This window comes from Paramisgurnus dabryanus, chromosome 21 (assembly GCF_030506205.2).
Source record: "Paramisgurnus dabryanus chromosome 21, PD_genome_1.1, whole genome shotgun sequence".
In the NCBI taxonomy this organism is placed as follows: Eukaryota; Metazoa; Chordata; class Actinopteri; order Cypriniformes; family Cobitidae; genus Paramisgurnus; species Paramisgurnus dabryanus.
This window is the reverse complement of record NC_133357.1, coordinates 22,671,897-22,692,510: the sequence shown is the minus strand read 5'-3', so window position 1 is coordinate 22,692,510 and position 20,614 is coordinate 22,671,897. Positions and strand designations below refer to the sequence as shown.

At 38.1% G+C, this 20,614-nt stretch overlaps 1 protein-coding gene and 1 long non-coding RNA gene across 6 annotated transcripts in view; one reads left to right on the top strand and one right to left on the bottom strand.

Moving 5' to 3' along the window:
- sulf2b (sulfatase 2b) overlaps positions 1-20,614 on the bottom strand; it is a 238,677-nt gene that overhangs the window by 21,591 nt on the left and 196,472 nt on the right. For all 5 annotated transcript variants that reach the window (XM_065286280.2, XM_065286278.2, XM_065286279.2 and 2 more), the window contains 5 exons: positions 18,805-18,956; positions 18,323-18,492; positions 7,879-8,029; positions 5,665-5,840; positions 2,848-2,976 (listed from right to left, as the gene is read on the bottom strand). In XM_065286280.2, the coding sequence (XP_065142352.1) occupies positions 2,848-2,976; positions 5,665-5,840; positions 7,879-8,029; positions 18,323-18,492; positions 18,805-18,956 (778 nt within the window). The remainder of the gene's footprint in view (positions 1-2,847; positions 2,977-5,664; positions 5,841-7,878; positions 8,030-18,322; positions 18,493-18,804; positions 18,957-20,614) is intronic.
- Positions 13,367-16,489, top strand: LOC135776097 (uncharacterized). The gene is made up of 3 exons (XR_010544038.2): positions 13,367-14,531; positions 14,658-14,805; positions 15,522-16,489. It is a non-coding gene; the product is annotated as an uncharacterized lncRNA (long non-coding RNA).

Genomic DNA, 20,614 nt, shown 5'->3' with positions numbered 1-20,614 from the left:
ACACTAAACTAGATGATTATATTTTATATAATAGTAATCTACAAATTTATTTTGAAATTTTAACCCTTTTACATTTAATTGAACCATACAGACACAAAATAATTAACGTCACGTCATTGACCCAAATACTGACAGAAGTTTTGGTCTGTTGCTCACACAAAGCTGTCAAAGTTCATGGAAGTCTCTCTCCACATGCCACATATTTTCACTGAAGTTGTTCAAAACACTTTACCACATATTTGATGACTTGCCCACATTTTATATATAACCTTAGTGTAGCCATTTGTGTAAACATTATTATTTTTTAGCCAACAACAGCGTTTCTATTTCTCTCAGTAGTTTAGTTTGAAGTCATCAAGAGTTATATTGTTGGATTTAAGAACAACTGCATACAGTAAAATTGTCAATATTTGCCTTAAAGCGACACCATGTAATTTTTCAACCTTCATAATAAATTTTCAAGACCCTTGTGATAGTACATCGACTTTAAATAGGTTGAATGACATGTCTACCATAGCCTGACGGGGTCTGTATCGCTTTTACTCTTACTTTAAAACTTAGGGTTTCGGGTAGTAACCAGAGCACACAAAAAACTACAAAATCCGACTGCTTTATGGCATACGAAACTTCCTTTACTTCCTCAACACATTTTTTTTGACGTGAATTTTGATGGAGGCTACTTAATGAGTGTAGAGAGCAACTTCTATTATGTGACTCTGTGGCACCGTGTTAGTGTCACGGACCTATGACACGGGCGACCTGGGTTCGAATCTCCTTTGAGGCAATTTTTTATATAAACTCACGATCTTGATTCATACATAAATGCGATCTTCTTTATAAATGACGGCGATTATCTTGCATATAGTTCCCTGTATTCAGATGCTGCATTCACGTGTTCACATATTTTCCTTTCTTTTACTGTCTATGGTATTTACATTACAATCCAGGATGCTATAGCAGTCAAACTTGCTCAAACTCACCAAACCATATTCATTCACCAATCAGATCCGAGCGTTTCTCTCTTCTCTCTTCCTCATTTGCTGCGTTCCGCTGTCACTCGCGTGACGTATTACAAAGCGGCAGACCTAAACACATCGGTTTACTTGGATTTGGAGCGCCAATTTTCACACAAAAGAGAGGAAAAAACGAGCGCCATTGCGGAAAATCCTGGTGGCGAGGGAGAGAGGGACGATGCAACAATATTTGTTTGAAAAAAGGCAAGGAAATACTTCTGATCGTTTCTCAATTGGAAGGCTGCAGCCTCCGGAGGTCAAATATGCAGGCTGCATCATCAAGCCTGGTTTATTAAGGTAAACTGAGCATTACATTCGCAAGTCATAAGCATACTGCAACAATTTACGATTAACTAAGTATAACAGTCAACTTTATAATTGTTAATATTCTGAAATAAGACAGTCTTGATGACGTATGCAGCTTAGAAATACGACATCCGGAGGCTGCAACCTTCAGATTGAGAAATGGCTTCTGCCACGAGTTCCTCATCAGAAAGTTGTAATATGACTGCGTTTCTCCCTGATGCCTCAAAATGTTGATCGTTTAGCGTTTCGTTTTTAAAGGTTTAGTTTTTAGTTTAGTTTTAAGTTTTAAGGTTGGCCAGTTCTTTTCCTTCGCGACAGTGCTGCGCCGCTTGTGGCCTCTAGGGGCACTAGGCGTGAAAAATACATGTCTAGCACCCCCTAGTGGCCAAAAAGTTCCGCGGTGTGCCTTTAAAAACTTGGACCCTGTTAACTTTTTAAGACATAAAGTCATAGTGGCATTTACAGGAAACTTCTGCTTACTGATATCACAGAGCTTACCGCTATTTTGGTACTGATGGCATCTTATGGCTATAAGGACAGAATGTCACTGTAGCCGTTTCTCAATGTCAAGGAAGGATCCTCGGAAGCTAGAATTTCGAGGATGCTACGTCATCGACGTCGGTCGAAGGACTGTTCCAATGTCGAGGATCCTCGAAATTTCAGCCAAGGACTGAGTCCTTCGTTCGAGAAATATCCTATATACAGGAAAGGATGCAAATTTGTATCCTTCGCGCTCTTCACGCGCTGAAATCACCCACAATCCTATGCGCGCAGCACCGAAAGCACACCTTTCAATCACGCAATGACGTAATTACGTGCACTTGTTAGCCTGTTCCATTTAACGTGTTCTCCGAATGCTTAAAAGGAGCCTCGCCTAGCATCTGAAGGAAGTGACTTGTAAGGACTAGTCCTGCCAAGGAAGTATCCTTGACATTGAGAAACGGCTTGTGTGTGAACCACACAGTTGTGCATTTAAGTCATTCTGGTCATTTTATGGTAATGATTACTGTGTGAAAGCAACTAAAACTTGTATGTAGACTCTTTAAAATATCTGATATGTGGTGCTTATTTTATATTGGGGAGGTTAACTCATTCCCTGCCAGCTTTTTTTTTTTTAAGTTGCCCCCCAGCATTCAAAATTTCAAAATGCCTTTCAGGAAAATTTTAGAGATCAGATTCAGAACGGTTATCAAAACATGCATTGAATTTTAAATTAATCAAATTAGTTTTTAATAAATTGGGTATGATTTCCACCTAGTGGATATTAGCGGAATTAAAGATTATCATAAAAACTCATCAGGGAAGCACCATTGGCAGGGAAATGTTTTCTCTTAATTGACGAGAACTCATCAATGGCGGGGAAAGAGTTAATAGCAATATTAGTCAATAATATCAAAGTTTAACATTCTAACAATTCAATCAAAATCCTGATTATAATCAACATCAGCCCTTCACTATTTCTCACCTGACGGTCCTTTTTTAAATGCAATGCACTGTGATTTGAGTTTCGTGTTTGAGACACTCATACCTGTTCATAACACGGTCAGTGTCCAGGAGTTTCAGGATGGATTTGCCGTCCATGTCTGGTGGAACATCTATCCCAGCTATGTCCAAGATGGTGGGGGCCAAGTCAATGTTCAAGACCATGTGAGGGTTGCTATGGAAACAGAAGAGGAAGTTGCCATTTGACATGATGGTCGGAAAACGAACAGAAATTACACATGGACTGATAACAAGATCAAAAGATAAGAGAAAAAATATTGAATTAAGATCCTGTTAAGGCATATGACTTGAATACAACTAAAAACACATTGCACAACTTTTGTTGTGTAAGAGTTTAGCTGGTTTAAATGGGCTGGTTGATAGCATAATTTTAGTATAGATGTATTTTGGATGAATGTTTTATTAAATTTTGCTGACTTTGCGAATTCTGTGCTGCATTCTATAGTAAACACACAATATATTTTTCATTTTGATTATAAATTGGAAGATTTTAACTCTGATTTAATTCATTTTTATAATCGCCCTGCACAGGGTTCATCCATCTCGTACATCACAGTTCACCTGCTAATCTCGACATGATTTACTCTGGCTTTTCATTTTTCGAAAATGATTCAAACTTGCAGTTCATCTCTGATGGGTCTCAATTTCAATCCAGCACTTCAAATCCAGCGTATTTAATGGACTGCGGAGTGCAGATTAATCCAATCACTCGCATTCAGAGATTTCAGGAGCTAAAGGGGGTCTCTTGAATGAGACTTTGTTGAATAATGACTCATTCGATGCCTCTCTCACCCTGATCCTCCTGCTAAACACACACTATCACTATCTCCAAACCTTATCCTGTTTTCTGTGTCTTTCTCTCACAGTAGCGCATCTACAGTAATCTCCACATGAGTGACTTTACTGCTGCTAATCAGCTTTTCGGAGCAACCCAGTTATGCTGGATCACACAGCAGTGATAAACAAGACTACTGACTAATGATATAAAATTCTGACCCGAGAGAGAGAGAGAGAGAGAGAGAGAGACAGAGAGCACCTGCAACCTCTTATATCACACAAAATCCTAACCAAACATGAAGCGACAAGTTTCCAGCAATGAGTGCAAAATGCAAAAGTGTCACACAACAGAATCAGTGCCAAACAAATGTTTGTGACTCGTGCGGTTTAAATGTGCACGGTCTAATTTTGAGCTAAAGGCAAAAGAAAAATTGTCAATTTTTTAATCAAAATTGAGTTTTCAGAAAAATAAATACATTAAGTCATCATTTAGGCAATCATACTGCTCCGAATAGTAGTTAAAAATTAAGCATCTAAAATTATCCTTGTTTTATGTTTGCTGAGAAGTGTAACTTCTATATGTTGCGTACACACCAAACGCAAATATCGCTTTCCTTGCAGATTACTCTCGGGATTTAACTTCGCGTCATGCAAATTTAAATTTAATATTTTCAACTTGCATGGAAGATGTGTTTGAAGCAAACGGTGCGTGTGTCCGTGACAATTGGGCAGCCCATTTCGCGTCATTTGCACCACCCTGCGTGATTTAGCGTCTATTCACATCTTTGTAATCTACTCGCACAAATAGTTAAATTCACTTCTGGTGTATACACCCCATTATGCTGCATACACATCAAAAGTGAAGTATCGTGTCCCTTGCTCTAGATAACTCGCTGCGCCACCAAACAATTGCGCTGCCCGATTTGAGTCATTCGCATCTCCCCGCTCCAGTTCGAGTCTATTCACTTCTTTGCATTGACTTTGTATGTAACATACTCATGCAAATCGTTAAATTTGCATTTGGTGTGTACGCCCCATTCCTCTTTTCTAAAAGCTATTACCATGGGATCACACCAGCCGCGTTTGAGGCGTCAGATTCCCTTCTAACGTGTCTAGTTTGCCGCTTGAACATTTTGAGTTTACTCGATTCATTTGCGCGTGAAAGCCACCCGGGAAATTCTAGACATTGAGACATTCACGCAAAAAAATTTGCATCGTGGGTTGGGCTTCTGCGACTCCGCTCGCTTCCTGTAATCACGTCACTACTAGAGCAAGCTCCTGATTGGTTAACATGGCGCGCTTTTCCGTCAAAGTTTCGCGCCATTTGCGTGAACTACACGCGTGAATAAGTAGGAATCGCGTCAACCGTGCCGTGCTAAACGCCTCATTCGCACCACCAGACGCCCGTCAACAGGTCTTCACATTGACTTAACATTGAAATCACTCACGCTTGACGCCTCTACCACGGCTTGTGTGAACGCAGCATTAGACTTGGACCTGCAATATGGTCTGACATTTCAATTTGTTTTCACTTTTTTGTAATTTTAGATCTCACCAAAAATTCTGGGAAATTCTTTGAAAAAATTACTTTGGGTATTCCACAATAGATATGGCTTTAGAATGATGTGTGTGATTAAATTATGACATTTTTGGCTTATTTATTATTTTAATGTACATTTTGGACCAATGAGATTTTGCTGTAGGCAGGGCTAACCAGTGCCACAGAATTAAAAACCAAGGTACAAATAAAATAATCATGTCACGTATTACTGTTGCAGCTGGTTAGGATGAAACGTCATATTAACATGGAAGAGCTTTTATTGTCAAGTCACATCTGGTTAGTTCACGCTGCACAGCAGACCACATGAGCGAACAAGGTTTCTAAAATTAAACTCTGTGGTGCTCCCGTGGGGATGCGGGTTGAAGTCTGGTTTGTGTAATGTCCTGATTTCATTCCCTTTCACTTTTCACAATATTCCTCATCGTCCATTAAGTCATCAAAGTCCCAAGAAGCACAAAACTAAGATGTATTGCATGCAATGTTTTATATTGCAGTTGCACTCACCTGCCTCCAGCCTCCACATTCGGGCCACGAATGTAAAAGGGAACTCTGATGTCAAACTCGTATGGCATTGACTTCCCCTTCACCAGTCCAAACTGACCAATGTGATATCCGTGGTCAGCTGTGTAAATCACATACGTATTGTCCAACTCACCAGTGTCCACCAACATGTTGTAAACCTACATTTAGACAAATAAACAACATTATTTATGAACATTAAGCAGGTACTGTAAGACGAAAGAAAATAGGTACATTATCCCACTTATTACACGGATATTTACCTCATAAGTAAGGTAAGGAACATTAAATATTTATTTGAAATATTTTATTTACTCATTTTTAACGAATGCATATGAGGAACACCTTTTTACTTTCGGTAAATATACAACAAGAAGTTCAGATGTCACAAACACTATTCTGTTTAATCATTTGCAAATATAATGTCATACAGTATATGAAGAGTTTGATTCCAAAACGCAATAAATCCATTTTGACTAATTTCGGTAAAATGTGTTTTCCATAACAAGAACGTGAAAAGATGAAAACCACTTTTTTTCTGTAGCATCTTAAGGTTATAATAACATTCAAAATTCAAACTCATAATTAGATTTTCAAAGATTTATTATAAAAACTGATATTTTTTCTGAAAAAATCCATGGCAAGTTTTTTTTTCAAGATGCTGTGAATCTATTGAATCAATATATAAATGTGCATTCATCTTTGCCATGTTATATTCATTTAATTGACTAGTGGTATACACTGATTAAAAATAAACATTAATGGCATTAATCAAAACACTTACTTTGTCATATTAAGAACACTGTCATTGCTGCGGTTATACTTGGGACGTCGTCACTGAACTTTCTTGACAGCGATCAACTGTAAAATGTTTTGGTCCTGTATGATTTTCCTTGACTTTGAGTAAAATAATGTTAAGTTTTTCATAAGATCCCCTGAGGTCAACGTGTTATTATTTTGTTTTTGTTTGTTGATCATGAAGTACAAAGTAGATGAGGAAAACTAGGATTCCGTGTCTATTCAAAGGGCCACCATTATTGTTTACAATGCGTGGAATGGTGTGCTGTGATTGGTTATTTATTGCATTCTGCAGAGAAGGAGGAGTGGCGTTTATCGCTTTTTGGAAAAAAAAGAGAAAAGATGACAGAATAACACAGCGGATATCAGATTTTGCGTAAAATTAAGAATTTACTTTTTAATACTGACCAGTTCCAATAGTAATTTTGGTGGTAACAATTTCTTTTTTTAAATGCCGTTTATCGTGTTTTGGAACCAAACTCTTCATATGTTATTAAAATACATATTTATATTTCATTTTTTTGTAATATTAATCTGTACCTGTCAAAATCATTTGCAGCATCCAGGTAACTGTGTGTTATTTTGTTTTGAGCGGTTGTTATCTGGGAATAACAAACTTGCAAATGTCGCAACTGGCCAATCAGAATCAAGCATTCCAACAAGCCGTGTAATAATGAAATTTAAAGCATTTCTGTAATGTCACACTTATTCTGTTTGATTCTGTAAAATGTAGTACCACAGGGATGACGTATTTTTGTATGCTAACCCGGAAGTTAGCGAGACACTGGTTCTCTCGCAAAAAACCATTTCTTTTTTCCCATAGACATTATAGCAAAAAATATGATGTGTGCTTAACAAAAGTTTATGACACTTACACGTTTTGTCCAACAAGTTAGTCTTCATAGATGAACACAACTTTTATCAATTTTGAAATCAAAACACACCTTTTTATATTCCTAGTAAACACATTTTGAAATTTTATAGACTATGTAAATTAGTAGCTAAAATCTAATGGTACAACCATTCACCATGGCAGCAGCATGTTGATACATGTTGTGCATTATGATTCTGTAAGGTCCATGTAAATACTACGGTATACAAATACAGTATAATAATTATTCAGTAGACAACTATGGGAATAGCATTACTGCATTTTCATTTACTCAACTTGCGCTTTTATCCAAAACATTGTTTTTCAGGTTGTACTGTTGGAATCAAACCAATGACCTTTCGCGCTGCTAACGCAATGTTCCTCCAACTGAGCTACAGGAACACTTACAATAGCAAAAAACATAGTGTTTTTTATAATTATAATAATGAGCTTTTTACTCTATAGGATGTCCCCTTGCAAATGGTGTGATACTGTAAATAAACAGGAATGTGTACAGTAAGTGTGTGTACCTTTTCCACACTGTCATCCACGGAGAGCAGCGTCTGCAGTCGTTTCCTCTGTAGCATGTTGGTGAACTCCATGTGAATGGGCTTCATGGCTCCGGTGTAGCGCATAATCCAGTGTTTGTCTGGATTAGGGGCGTAGTTATAACTGGGCGTTCTGAATGGGGATGAAGAGAGTCACAGTCAGTGGATGTGCTGGTGCGTGGCTAAATGAAAATCAAGGCAGTTTCTTCCGAGAGCGTTTGTTCGGCTCATGTCGGAGTAAAGCAAGCAGAGAGATTTTGACATCTGAGATGTGTCTGTATGTGAAGGTGCGCGTGTATGGTTAGAATTACAGATGAGAAACAGCAACACTATCTCTGCCTCTCAGGTTCGTCTGTTCAACAGTGACACGCCACTATTTTACACTCTTGCGGTTTTGCGGTCCATGACTGATAGACTGACTGTGTCAATGTAACGGTTGTTGGACTATTATTGAAGGATAAGTGAGATAGAGGTGTTTGTAGCTCCGCCCCCTCTCTCTGTAACACGCTTGAGAGGCCTGTTAGAAGCTTGCTGTATACTGAAAGCCCGTACAGTTTTGATTAAAAGCGCTTGGTTTTATTGTTTACAGCCATTACTTAAAGCCCTTTACAGACAAATCAATGTGAACATGGTCATGCTGAGCTGTTTTCCGCCTGGCCTTGTTTTGAGGTTGCAATATATTTAGACTGATAACAACTTGGAGACAGGGGTTGATGTAACGCCCTCTCTATCTCTGTGCTGGTGTCGTCTGTGCAGGGCCGGCGCCACGAGGGGGCGTGAGGGGGCGTCGCCCCCTCACTGGCACTATCCCGCCCCCTCAGATCACCATTAATGTTGAATGGGATTTTAATGATAAAATGTGCTATTTAAAAATCACGTTTGCCTTGTGTATTGTCTTCCTAAAGGGAATTTTAAAGTCTAATTATTTAACAAAACAAAAAAACAAGTGTGCATGTATTCTACCGTGACACACGCCCACTCATGTATAGCTTATAGGCTTGTTCGAATTCATCAGGCGAAGACGTCAAAATGCCGCGAGAGCAAGACGAAACGACACTTAGTATGATTTCTCGAATCGTTCTCGCGGTACTTTGACGTCATGTGGTTGTTGGTTCTTGCAGCCGCGCCTGAAGTTGAACAAGTTTGTGTTGACGGCTTGAGGCACGCCGACAATGAGCCCGCGTTCTGAGTCTCAGAGGGAAATCAAGATGTCGAAGTGGGAAATTATATAAAAATTTACAGACAGGAGTGTGAGAGTGACCTGGGCCTGCCCTGTAGCAATGGATATATGGAAAATAGCATTGGAAGTTCTACAAACCGGACTCCGGATTGTCACACATCAATTAATGCCGTGGCGTGGATGAATTATCGGAGCATTTCAGGTGCAAAGATCCAAATATTCGGCTGTCATTAAGTCAATTCGGGCACCATGAACTTCAGCCAGACTGTACATAGTTTTGAAAAGTTCAGATGTTCATGTTCTTCAGCATCCTTGCAAGTCAACGTACAACCAACAGCCTATTATTGTTCTGCATTTAACGTTAAAGGTAAGCCTGTACGATCTCTCTCTCTCACACACCTGTTTATCAGGAGTAAATAGATAAAAAACAGACATTGTTAAATTTATAATTAACGAATTTGAATTAGCCTATCCTACAGCATAGCTGTATATGTAAACGAGTTATTGTCATTTTGCTATTGTGGTTCTCTAGCTGCTTAATCGCTAGCTTATGGTGCATTACTTGTGGCAGTTAAAATAACTACGTTATATGATCAAATTGAACCAAAATGTTGATAAAATGTTGCGTTTGGACCGTTTTTGGGCTGAAAACCATCAACTCTATTTGCCAACACTGCCCCCCACCATTACGTAAAATGTATTTCTACCTCTGGGTCTGCACTTCTAATGAGTAGTGTTGTGCTAATATGTGACGTTAGGTATGCGTTTTTTTGTTGTTGTTGTATTGTTCAGAGCTCTGTACGTTGCTCACTATAGCTGTAGTTTTTGTGGTTGTATTACAGAGATGTTTGTTTATAACACTTTAAAACTTAATGTACCAAACCTATGTATTTTCTAGCTGGGGGAATTATATGCATTCATGTGATCGCCCCCTCTGGTATTTTAGACGCCCCCTCATCAGCGCTCGGCTGGCGCCGGCACTGCGTCTGTGTACACAATCGCATCGCAGATCCTGAGGAAAACCTTTGCCGATCCAAAAAGTTCAGCGGGATCTACGTGTAAAATGCATGTAGTTTACGTAAACCTAATATTTTAGTATTATCCCCTTCTGACATCACAAGGGGAGGCAAATTTCAATGACCTATTTTTTCACATGCTTGCAGAGAATGGTTTACCAAAACAAAGTTACCTGGTTGATCGTTTTCACATTTTCTAGATTAATAGAAGCACTGAGGACCCAATTATAGCACTTAAACATGGAAAAAGTCAGAATTTCAAGATATGTTCCCTTTAAAGCGCTTCCAGGTCCAACCATTCACAAATGCCATAGGGAAATAAAAAAAATCACGTTAATCCTAATTTTTATCTCCATAACAAAACCCGAGATGACCAGACATGGACTCATGGACATGGATTTTTTTTTTACAAATTATTAATACAGTATATTGCTATCTGTGAATTCATGAACCTGGAGACTGCTGTGTACACTCACAGTGAGTTTATAAAATAAATATATTTCACTTAAATGTGTAATTTGAATAAATAGTGCTCATAAACGGCTGTTAAAATAATATCCTCTTTTGAAACGAGTACAGGCTTGGACCCGTAAACAGTATTCCTTACGTCATGACGTTGGCTGTTGTCTATATCAGCATATCAGTCATTTATGAAGTTCCTAGGTCACTAGGTTTTACAGATTTATTTCTTTTTTCTTTATTGCTCTACATAATCCTCTTAATTCTTTCAAAACTTAATTCTGTCTCTCTCTCTCTCTCTTTTTCTCTGCTCTGATGATATTTTTTCATTTTTCCCTCCATCCCGGGTGATCGAGATGAAACAGGTGCAGCGGGATCACGCGGCGATGGGAACAGGGGGGATTTTCCCAGCGAACAATAGCGCTTGGCGAGCGAGTGCACGCTGTAGCTATCTGTGAGGATTTGGACAATGTCTCACCAGTGGCCCTGTGCCAGCCAGGGGGCAATGAGGGGTTAATCAAATACAACACTGTACAAGGGCAAGGAGCAGAGAAATACAGAGTTAGCGGGAAGCCATTAGGGAAGGTGAAGCCTGGTTTGCAGTGGACTGAACTGAGAGAATAAGGGCAGACTTGGGAATATTTCATGGAAGAGGATACAGGAATTCTGGGGCACTGACACCAGGGAATGACGCATGTGAATGTGTGAAAATGGAGGCGTGACTTTGCCATGGATGATTTTTTCCCACTAAGACATTTCCATGTTATTTTTTTATTTAAACGACAAAGAGAAAAAAGATAGGAAGTGTGTACTATATATTCACTGATACATTTGTGGATCTTGTCTGTGAAAACCCAGTGAAGTGTAATCTACACACTGTAAAAAAATGCAGCATGAAGTTAAAACAAATTGGTTTTGCAAGTAAATTCAACATACTATTTTAAGTTTGACTTCTAAAATCTAACTGAAATTGTTTAACTTCATTTTTTTAAGTTAAAGTAACATAAAACCTCTTAAGGACATTTGAAGCGCCTTGACTCGCGTTTAACATGCGTTTTAAGATGCAACATGTGAATGATCCCTTAAATGTTTACATCAATAATTATACGAATATAAAACTAAGTAAATATTTTTTTTCAAATGACCCGGGAGTTCGAGACTAATCTTGTGACAAACCCAAAAACTATCCCATGTTTTCAGAACACGTCTGAAGGAAAACTGACATATTCAATGTAATATGGATGCGATGCGACAGGTGCCAATGCAATAGTGTGGGACATAAGGCAGCCATAAAACACCTTTATATGCTTGAGGTGTGAGACAGGATCAACAAAACAGGCTGTTTGTTTTTATGGGGAGAAGGAGATAACATCAGAAAAATAATAAAAACAGTGAATAGCAGAAACTCAGGCTGGCTGGAGTTGTCACTTTGAAAGGATGACAGATGTTTTATTTGAGTCGTAAAGTGGGCAGGTTGGCATCTTCAGTTTTTATCTACCGCAGTGGTGGATCGAATGCCTGTTAAACCGTAACAGCCCTAAAAAAACTTCTCAAGTTCTATTTGAAGAATCTTAAATCTACTGATGGAGAATAAATCATGAGTTTCTCCATCATCAGACAAGCAAATGCTTGTGAACTTTCTGTTTCTTTAATGTCTGGTTTCATTTATATTAATGTCCTGATTCCTTAATATTTAAAGACAGACAGCAATATTCATAACCAGTCTCTATTTCCTGCCGGTTTATTAATGCTTAAATGCAATAGATATGAGAGCTCATGTTAGTGTGGTTTTGTGCTTAGACACAATGTCCTGAAAGTTAATTGATTTCTGAGACAAAGAGCACTTTGTATATTATAGGGTTTATTTGATATAATAAAGCTCATTTGTGGTGTGCGAATAAACTTTTTTCATAACAGCATGTAAACAGTTAACTAATTCAATTAGTTTAACGAAGAAAACAACTAAACAGAGATTTGGGTTAAATGTGAGATACTACCGCAGCAACATTGCCGCGAGTTCCGGCCGGGACTATCTGTTTAATCAACCAATGGAAGATTTATAAAAATGTATTATTATTGCTAATAGCCATACTTTCATACTTTCATACCATACTTTCAAGTACGCACACACTTGCAATGCATTGTTTAGGCATTCACTGTTTGTATGATGTGGGATACATACATGAGATATGAAGTTAATGTGATAATGACAAAGAATGACTCCTAACTCAGTCCAGCTAGAGAAGACATCTGGCCATGAAAATCTGAAATGTTGAGGTCACTGAGTACAACGGACACAGAGAATTATAAAATGAGATTACATGATAGATAGGGTTGGGCCATTGAGGTTGTGCAAATCCAGCTACCTAAAAAGAACATCACGAATACCTTCTCAGTATAGATGGTTTTGAGAACAACAACATAAACAAATGGCCTTTGCGGATTAAATGCAGCGTCCGGTAGACTTCTACATAGACTCAACAACAACATAGTACTTTTACTGATAACAAGGGAAATAAATGACTACTTGGCCCCTAAGCTCTGGAATGATTTACCAAATAATGTTCGGGTATCAAACACAGTCGAGCAATTTAAATCTAAACTTAAGACATTCTTCTTAAACAAAGCATTCACATAGAATGTCCAGTAAATGAACTTTTCCCGCAGTAGTTATTTTGTCTAGAACAAAGCACTCACATACCTCATATGGGTAATATACTCGTGCCGCAATAGTTAGCATGTCTGGAACCGAGCTGAATTAAACCACTATAATGTATGACACTTGCATTACATGCGAACGGCCCCTACGCTACACTGAAAAAAATGGACTTGGTGGGTCTTTGAATTTAAATAAAATAAACATGTATATGCAACACAAAATATTTATATTCCTTGTGTAAACATAATTTAATTGATTAGGATTAAAATGTTTTGTTTGAATGTAAAATGAACACATTATTCTCACATTGATTAAAATTGATTGAATTGAATACTTAAAGCAATAAAATTGAGTTTGCACACAAAATGGCACCTCCTGAGCAGAAGGTGGCAGTACAGCTCAATGAAAAGTACGTCAATTGCCATAAAAGGAGAATCAATATCGTTTGTTTTGGGCGCCAAAATGAAGAGACTCCGCACAGCAGTCAGTCAGAAGAACTCTCTCAGACGGACACCACGTTATTAAAGTAAGTTCTATTATTTATTTATGTTCACTTTATACGTGATACATCTTCACTAGATAGACAGGTTTTTTTTTACAATATGTAGCCATTGCAATGACTTGTAGTAAAAATTAGTTTGGAGGAGGTTGGTGGAGTAAGTTAACGTTACAGTCAGTCAGTCAGTCAGTCAGTAAGTGTAAGGCTCATAAAGAAAAACAGCGTTTTAAAAATGTCAGCTGTATAACGTTATTTCACGTTTGGTAGTTTTATCTGAGTTGAAAACTGTCAGCTCTGAGTTGACTTTTGAGGCACTTTTTACTCAGCTGTTCTATGGAAACGGTTCAGGACAAATAAAACGCTAACCAAACGTTATTCTGTCCAGAGTAACGTTATCCATGTAAGTAATTTACCAGATGATATCAATTGACTACATTAATAATGACATTGCGTATGAAACAAACTGTCTGCTTAATCAGATGAACAGACCCGCGTCAGTTATTCGTGACTTCGCTACGCCACGAGCAACACTTGATTCTATTAGAAAAAGCTTTTTTTAAATGCCTCGCGTGACGTCTGGTATATTAACTGAAAAAAATCGCTTTGAAGTGCCACACCTTAAAGCTGACGTTTTCAGAAGAGAACCTTGTTGTTTTAAGGTCTCATTTTGTCAAAATGTTGTATGACTGATATAACGTTAATACTTATTTCATTATTGCTCTGTGTATGTGTGACCTTCATCATTTGAGGTTATGTGTTGATTTCACCTCTGAATATTTCCTCTTATAGGTCCATCATCCTTGCACACACTCAAAAGCATTGGTAAGTAATTCCTATCACTGTTTTACTGCTGTTAGGAGCTAAATCTTATTTTTGTAACTAATATACATGTATTATTCTTTGACTCGCAGTACTCAAATATACAATGGTTGGTTAATTTGTTTTCAGATAAATGCTGAATTTAAAAGAATCACTACTGTCTAATGTTCCTGCGTGTCACCTGGACCTCCAATCCAAAAACCTGATGAAACTCTTCTATCAGAAAGGAGGACAGCTAGCAAAAAGGCTTGGAACAATTAATGATCAAATGACAGAAGTAAGTAATATAGATTCATAGACATAAAAATGTGTAAACCTTGTTGGAAGTACAGAAAATGTAGTATGTTTTAGTTACATCTTTTGGCACACAGGTCATTAAAACCCCTGGGAAGATTTAAAGGGGTAGTTCACCCAAAAATAAAAATTCTCATCACTTACTCCCTATCATGTTGTAACAAACCTTTATAAATGTCTTTGTTCTGTTGAACACTAAGGAAGATATGTTGAGGAATGTTTGTACCCAAACCAATCATAAGCCCCATTCACTTCCATAGTGGGGAAATATAATACTATTGAAGTGAATGGGGCTCATGAACAGTTTGGTTGCAAATATTCCTCAAAATAAATGTCTTCCTTCGTGTTCATCAGAACAAAGACATTTATACAGGTTTATAACAACATGAGAGTGAGAAAATGAGATAATTCACTTTTGCTGTGATTGTCAGGTATGGTAGCACACACTCGAAATGTGGCCTCTTTATTTAACTCATTCCAGTCTAGTAAACGCGCACACACACCTGGAGCAGTGGACAGTGCAGCTGCCTTGCTTTGTAACCCATATATTTGTAACCAATTGTAACATGCTGTGGCAATGCACATGGGTCTGTATACTTACATTTATATTTGTTTGCATTGTACTAATTTCCAATGACACTTTTATTGTAACAGTAAAATTTTTCTGTTTCTTTAACTAAATTGGTCTGTTTTGTACAGGGCATGGATGAAGTCAGCATCAGTGAGGTCATTTGAAGACACCACTGTTGGGATTTGTGCTCTCAAACAACATGCTTCTTTTGATGAAGAAGAGGATCTTTGTATAGTCCTGGAAGCCATGAAGGTGTTGCAACATCGTGCCATGTTGTTTGAGCTGATGTATGCCTTAAACCTGAGCTATCCTGATCTCCGCTTTATTTTTGAGGAAATCCAAAAGATTTTAATGGAACTGCATTGAGCGTAACTTTAACAAACAGTTTCTTTCAGTGAAAGGATCAGAAAGACTGTGCTGCTCATTTATGTTCCTTTTATTTATCTTTTTTAAGTGTTTTCTCTTATTAAAACATTAACCGTTTGCTGCTCAGAGTTGATTTTGGAAATGGTTGTTGTATTTTGTTTTTGTTAAATCTTTGATTATCAGTTTATACAAATGCTGTAGCTCTGACTTTCTGAAGGATTGATATTTTCCAGTTTGTAAATCCATTTAAAAAATAATAGTACTTACTGTTTTGCATGTCTATTTGGAATGCAAGTGTTTGTGTTTTAGCACTTCTAAATCTACTGTGATAGTAACTATTTTAAACATTTGGGTCAGTTTTACAGATGGGGCTTTTCCTAGTCCCAGACTTTTGCAATGCCTTAATTTGAAAACATATTGCACTGACATATCTTGACATATATCAGTGCCATTGTTTTGTCTCAAGATGTACTCCAGTGTTGTTTTTGTAATGTAGGTTTGTTTGTAAACTTTTTTTGTAAAAAATATTCTAATATAACTAGGGCCTAGTCATGGACTAATCTACAACCTGTCTGGGAAATTGCCCCTTTGTATGTACTGCATGTGCTGATTGTTGTAATAGTTATTGACTGTTGTTGAATTAATGTGTAGTGATTTAAATGAATTGATGATCTGAAAGCAGTGGTTTGCCTCAATATCACTAAACATTTTTTCAAAACTCTTTGCTTTTTATGCCAATGCAAATGTATTTTGTATTTAAAAAAGAAATAAATAACATTTGGATAATTATGGGTGATTATTCTGGGGCCAGAAACATAATGAAATTGCTTTAGAGTTACATAATCCCATAATATAAGCATTAAAAAAGCATGTTGGAATTACAGATGAAAATCTAGTCCCCTTACGTAATAAAATTACTTAAACATTACAAAATAAATGTGTTATAGTAAAGAGAAATAGCACTTTGAGTCAACATATTTATATTAGACTACTTAAAACAATTAAAATGTTTTGGTCTGACACATAAAAATTAAATGAGGAAAATTATGTTGGTTTTACACAATCGGATTATGTGGGACCGATGTACACATTAAAATTACGTAAATTGAAAGGATTTTTTTTTCAGTGTAATAGAATTCTGTTTTTGTCTCCCGGTCTCGTCCTTGACCCCGAGGACAATGAGACAAACAGACCCAGTTCCTGTAGCTGTGAAGGTCATCGCACCACTGATCTACTGGCTGTCCTTCAACATGATGCCCAGCTGATGCGCGACCAACGACCACCGGCTGAACCAGTTTAATCCGCTTACCCGCTTCCTATCCCTACCGTGTCTAAATATATAAATATATATTAATTTCTCCCAAGGGTTTTTTTTCCTTCTAGGAGTTTTTCCCACCGAGTTTTCTCCTAGGGGGTTTTTTCGTCCCAGGGAGAGTCAGCCAACTTTTGCTTAACTTAGCACTGTACTGTATACGTTACATTATTAATACCCTCGCTTGTACGGTTTATTCTTAGCCGCTATATTCTACTTCTTATACTATCTATTGATTTTCTGTGTTCTCCTTTACATCTACTCATGTAAAGCTGCTTTGCAACAATTAACAATTGTGAAAAGCGCTATATAAATAAAAAAAATAAAAAATAAAAACATAAACGAGTAAAATACCTTAGTTCATATATCATATCTTACGCCTATTAACTATTACACTGAGCTATTGTTACAGTGTAAAATTAATGTATACAATGTTAGCTACATGTCCTTGAATTGTTGCCTGGCTGTCAAACCTCTCCGCACAGTTGTGATCCATATTCGTTGTCTTCCCTTGTCTTTAGCAAAGCAAAACATTTTATTTTCGACAATTTTAGCCACTAGCCAGACAGATAAATAAATACAGACCGGATGTTCAATTCAGTTCAGGCGCGTAACCACAATAAAACCATCTATAGATTTTCTTAATATGTGTGTGCATGTGTAGAATGAGACATATATAATTTGTAAGTGTATGTTTTTTTACAATTATGTAACATGTATATGTATTAGGAGTGTGTGCATGTATATGTGTGTTTGTCTTTCTGATGCAGGGATTAGAATTCCTAGGAAAAGCAAACATAGAATCCGTAGAATTTATCTACTGGAGGGACAAAAATTGAGAGATCAGGTGGGGAGAGAGAGAGAGAAAGAGAGAGAGACCTGGTACCAGCTGGTGGGCAATTAGCAAAAGAGCAAGAGCAACCGACAGGAAGAAAACAAGTGGGTGTGTGTGTACAGTAGTGTGAAGCAAAAGGGTTGTTTCCCTTTTAACTATCGAGTCGCACTTGAGTGGTAGAGAGAGAGAGACTTGTGTTTCTGATGTGTGTGTAGTGAATTCCAGCTGTTTTTCTCCTCCACTACTGCCTCGTACAGTACACTGTGTCCTTACCAGGAGCCATGTGATCAACATCAGTTTCCAGTGTCAAGTAATTTGTCTGTCTTACTTTTTATACATTCATTAATGGTAATGATCACACGTGCCAGAGTACCAGACTACTGTGGGGTTATTTTAGGGTTTAGGTTTGAACTCACATGTGCTGTGATGCATTGGGGAACGCAGTGGTGTACTGAGGTGCTGCATCCTCTGGGCCATGGGGGGCAGCGTGACTGATAACCATCATCACTGGTCTGTGAGGGTAGATCTTCTTGGACATGCGGAAGTAACTAATGCTGTCGTTGGTTATGAGATCTGTCAAGTAGTCCTACAAGAGGAAAAAGAAATTACACTCATCTACTGATTATGTTTGATTCAAATTATATGGTTAACACATGGCAGATGAAATGGGTGTCACTGGAATGCAAGGGGAGACGTAGCTTAGATAGGGAGATCTGAGTTGACCTCTGACCTTTAAAATGAAGCATGTAAGAGAAGGAGGAGGTGAGAATGGCTGAGTGGAGTATGCCTTTATTTTAAATCAGACTAACAAGATTATCATTTAAACTGTTCAATGAATTAATGGAATGAAATGGAGGAATGTGATATAAAAAGAAAAGGGGGGGTTAGCATTACTGACCTTTGAGTACTCAGCTCCATGTTTCTCTCGGATGCCGTTCCTGCACAGGGTATAGTTATAGAAGCGGGAATTTTTCACCATGGCGACCCACTCCTTCCAGCCAGGAGGAATGTAAGTACCATTATACTCATTCAAATACTTGCCAAAAAATCCTGGGAAAATACACACACAGGAGAGCATATTTATTTTTTAGAGCCATATTAATGACCAGAGATACCAATTTTAACATGTCTGTGGTTAAAGATTATGGCTACTGTTCTTTTCACTAGAATATAATATAATATAATAAAATGGAATAGAATAGATGTAATGTAACGGAATAGACCAAAATAGAATAGAGTAGGACCAAACAAAGTAGAACATAATGCAGTAAAACAAAATTGAGTAAAACAGAATAGCGTAGAGTAAAGTGGGGGAGAGTAAAAAAGTAGAAAAGAAAAGAACTGAATGCAAAAACAGAATATCATAGAGTAGAACAGAATAGCGTAAAGTAGGGCAGTGTATGGTAGGGCAGGAAAGGGTAGAGTAGGGCAGGGCATGACAGGGCAAAGTAGAGTAGAATATAGTAGAGAAGAGTAGGGTAGGGTAGAGTAGAGCAGAGTAGATTAGGGCAGGGCAGAGCAAAGCAGGGTAGGAAAGGGTAAAGTAGAGAATAGTACAGTAGAGAGTAGAGTAGAGTAGAGTAGAGTAGAGTAGAGTAGAACAGAATAACGTAAAGTAGGGCAGGGCATGACATGACAGGGCAAAGTAGAGTAGAGTAGAATATAGTAGAGAAGAGTAGGGCAGGGTAGGGTAGGGTAGGGCAGGGCAGAGCAAAGCAGGGTAGAGTAGAGTTAAGTAGAGTAGAGTAGAGCAGAGTAAGGCAGGACAGAGCAAAGAGAGTAGAGTAGAGTAGAGTAGAGTAGAGTAGAGTAGAGTCGAGTAGGGCAGGGCAGAGCAAAGCAGGTTAGGGTAGAGTAGAGTAGGGAAGGGCAGAGCAAAACAGGGTAGAGTAGAGTAGGGGAGGGAAGAGCAAAGTAGGGTAGAGTAGGGTAGGGTAGAGAGAGTAGAGTAGAGTGGAGTGGAGTGGAGTGGAGTGGAGTGGAGTGGAGTGGAGTGGAGTAGAGTAGAGTACGGCAAGGCAAGGCAAGGCAAGGCAAGGCAATGTGCAGAAAAATAGAGTAGAGTAGAGCAGGGTATGGCAAATTAGAGTAGAGAGTAGAGAAAAGAAGAAAAGAGTACAATAGAGCACATTAGGGTGAGGTAGGGTACAGCAGGGCAAGGCAGGGCATGGCAAGGCAGGGTAGGGTAGGAAAGGGTAGAGTAGGGCAGGGCATACCAGGGCCATACCAGTAGAGTAGAATATAGTAGAGAAGAGTAGGGTAGGGTAGGGTAGGGTAGGGTTGGGTAGAGTATAATAGTGGACAGTTCTGCACAGTACAGTAGAGTATTGTACAAACAGAATAGTATAAATAAAAGTATAGTAAAGAAGAGCAAAGCACAATTGAGTTGAGGAAAGCCAAAATCCTTTTAAAAAAGTAACTTCACTCCACCATTAGAACAACACAAACAACTTGATTCTGTGCAACTTGCCGATTAGCTCTTTTTACTGGGATGGGAGACTAGATTGACCATTCTGACCATTGCTTTGTCACTATTCTCAATACCAGTGATGTATCTTGTTAATATTAAATATCTTTGGCAAAGCACAGCAGAGTGAAACAGAACAGAGCACAGTAAAGCATGATGGAATATAGTAAAATAAGACAAATAAAAATACAGAAAAGCACCACAAAGCACAGTATAGTTGAGCAGAGTTGAGTCGAGCAGA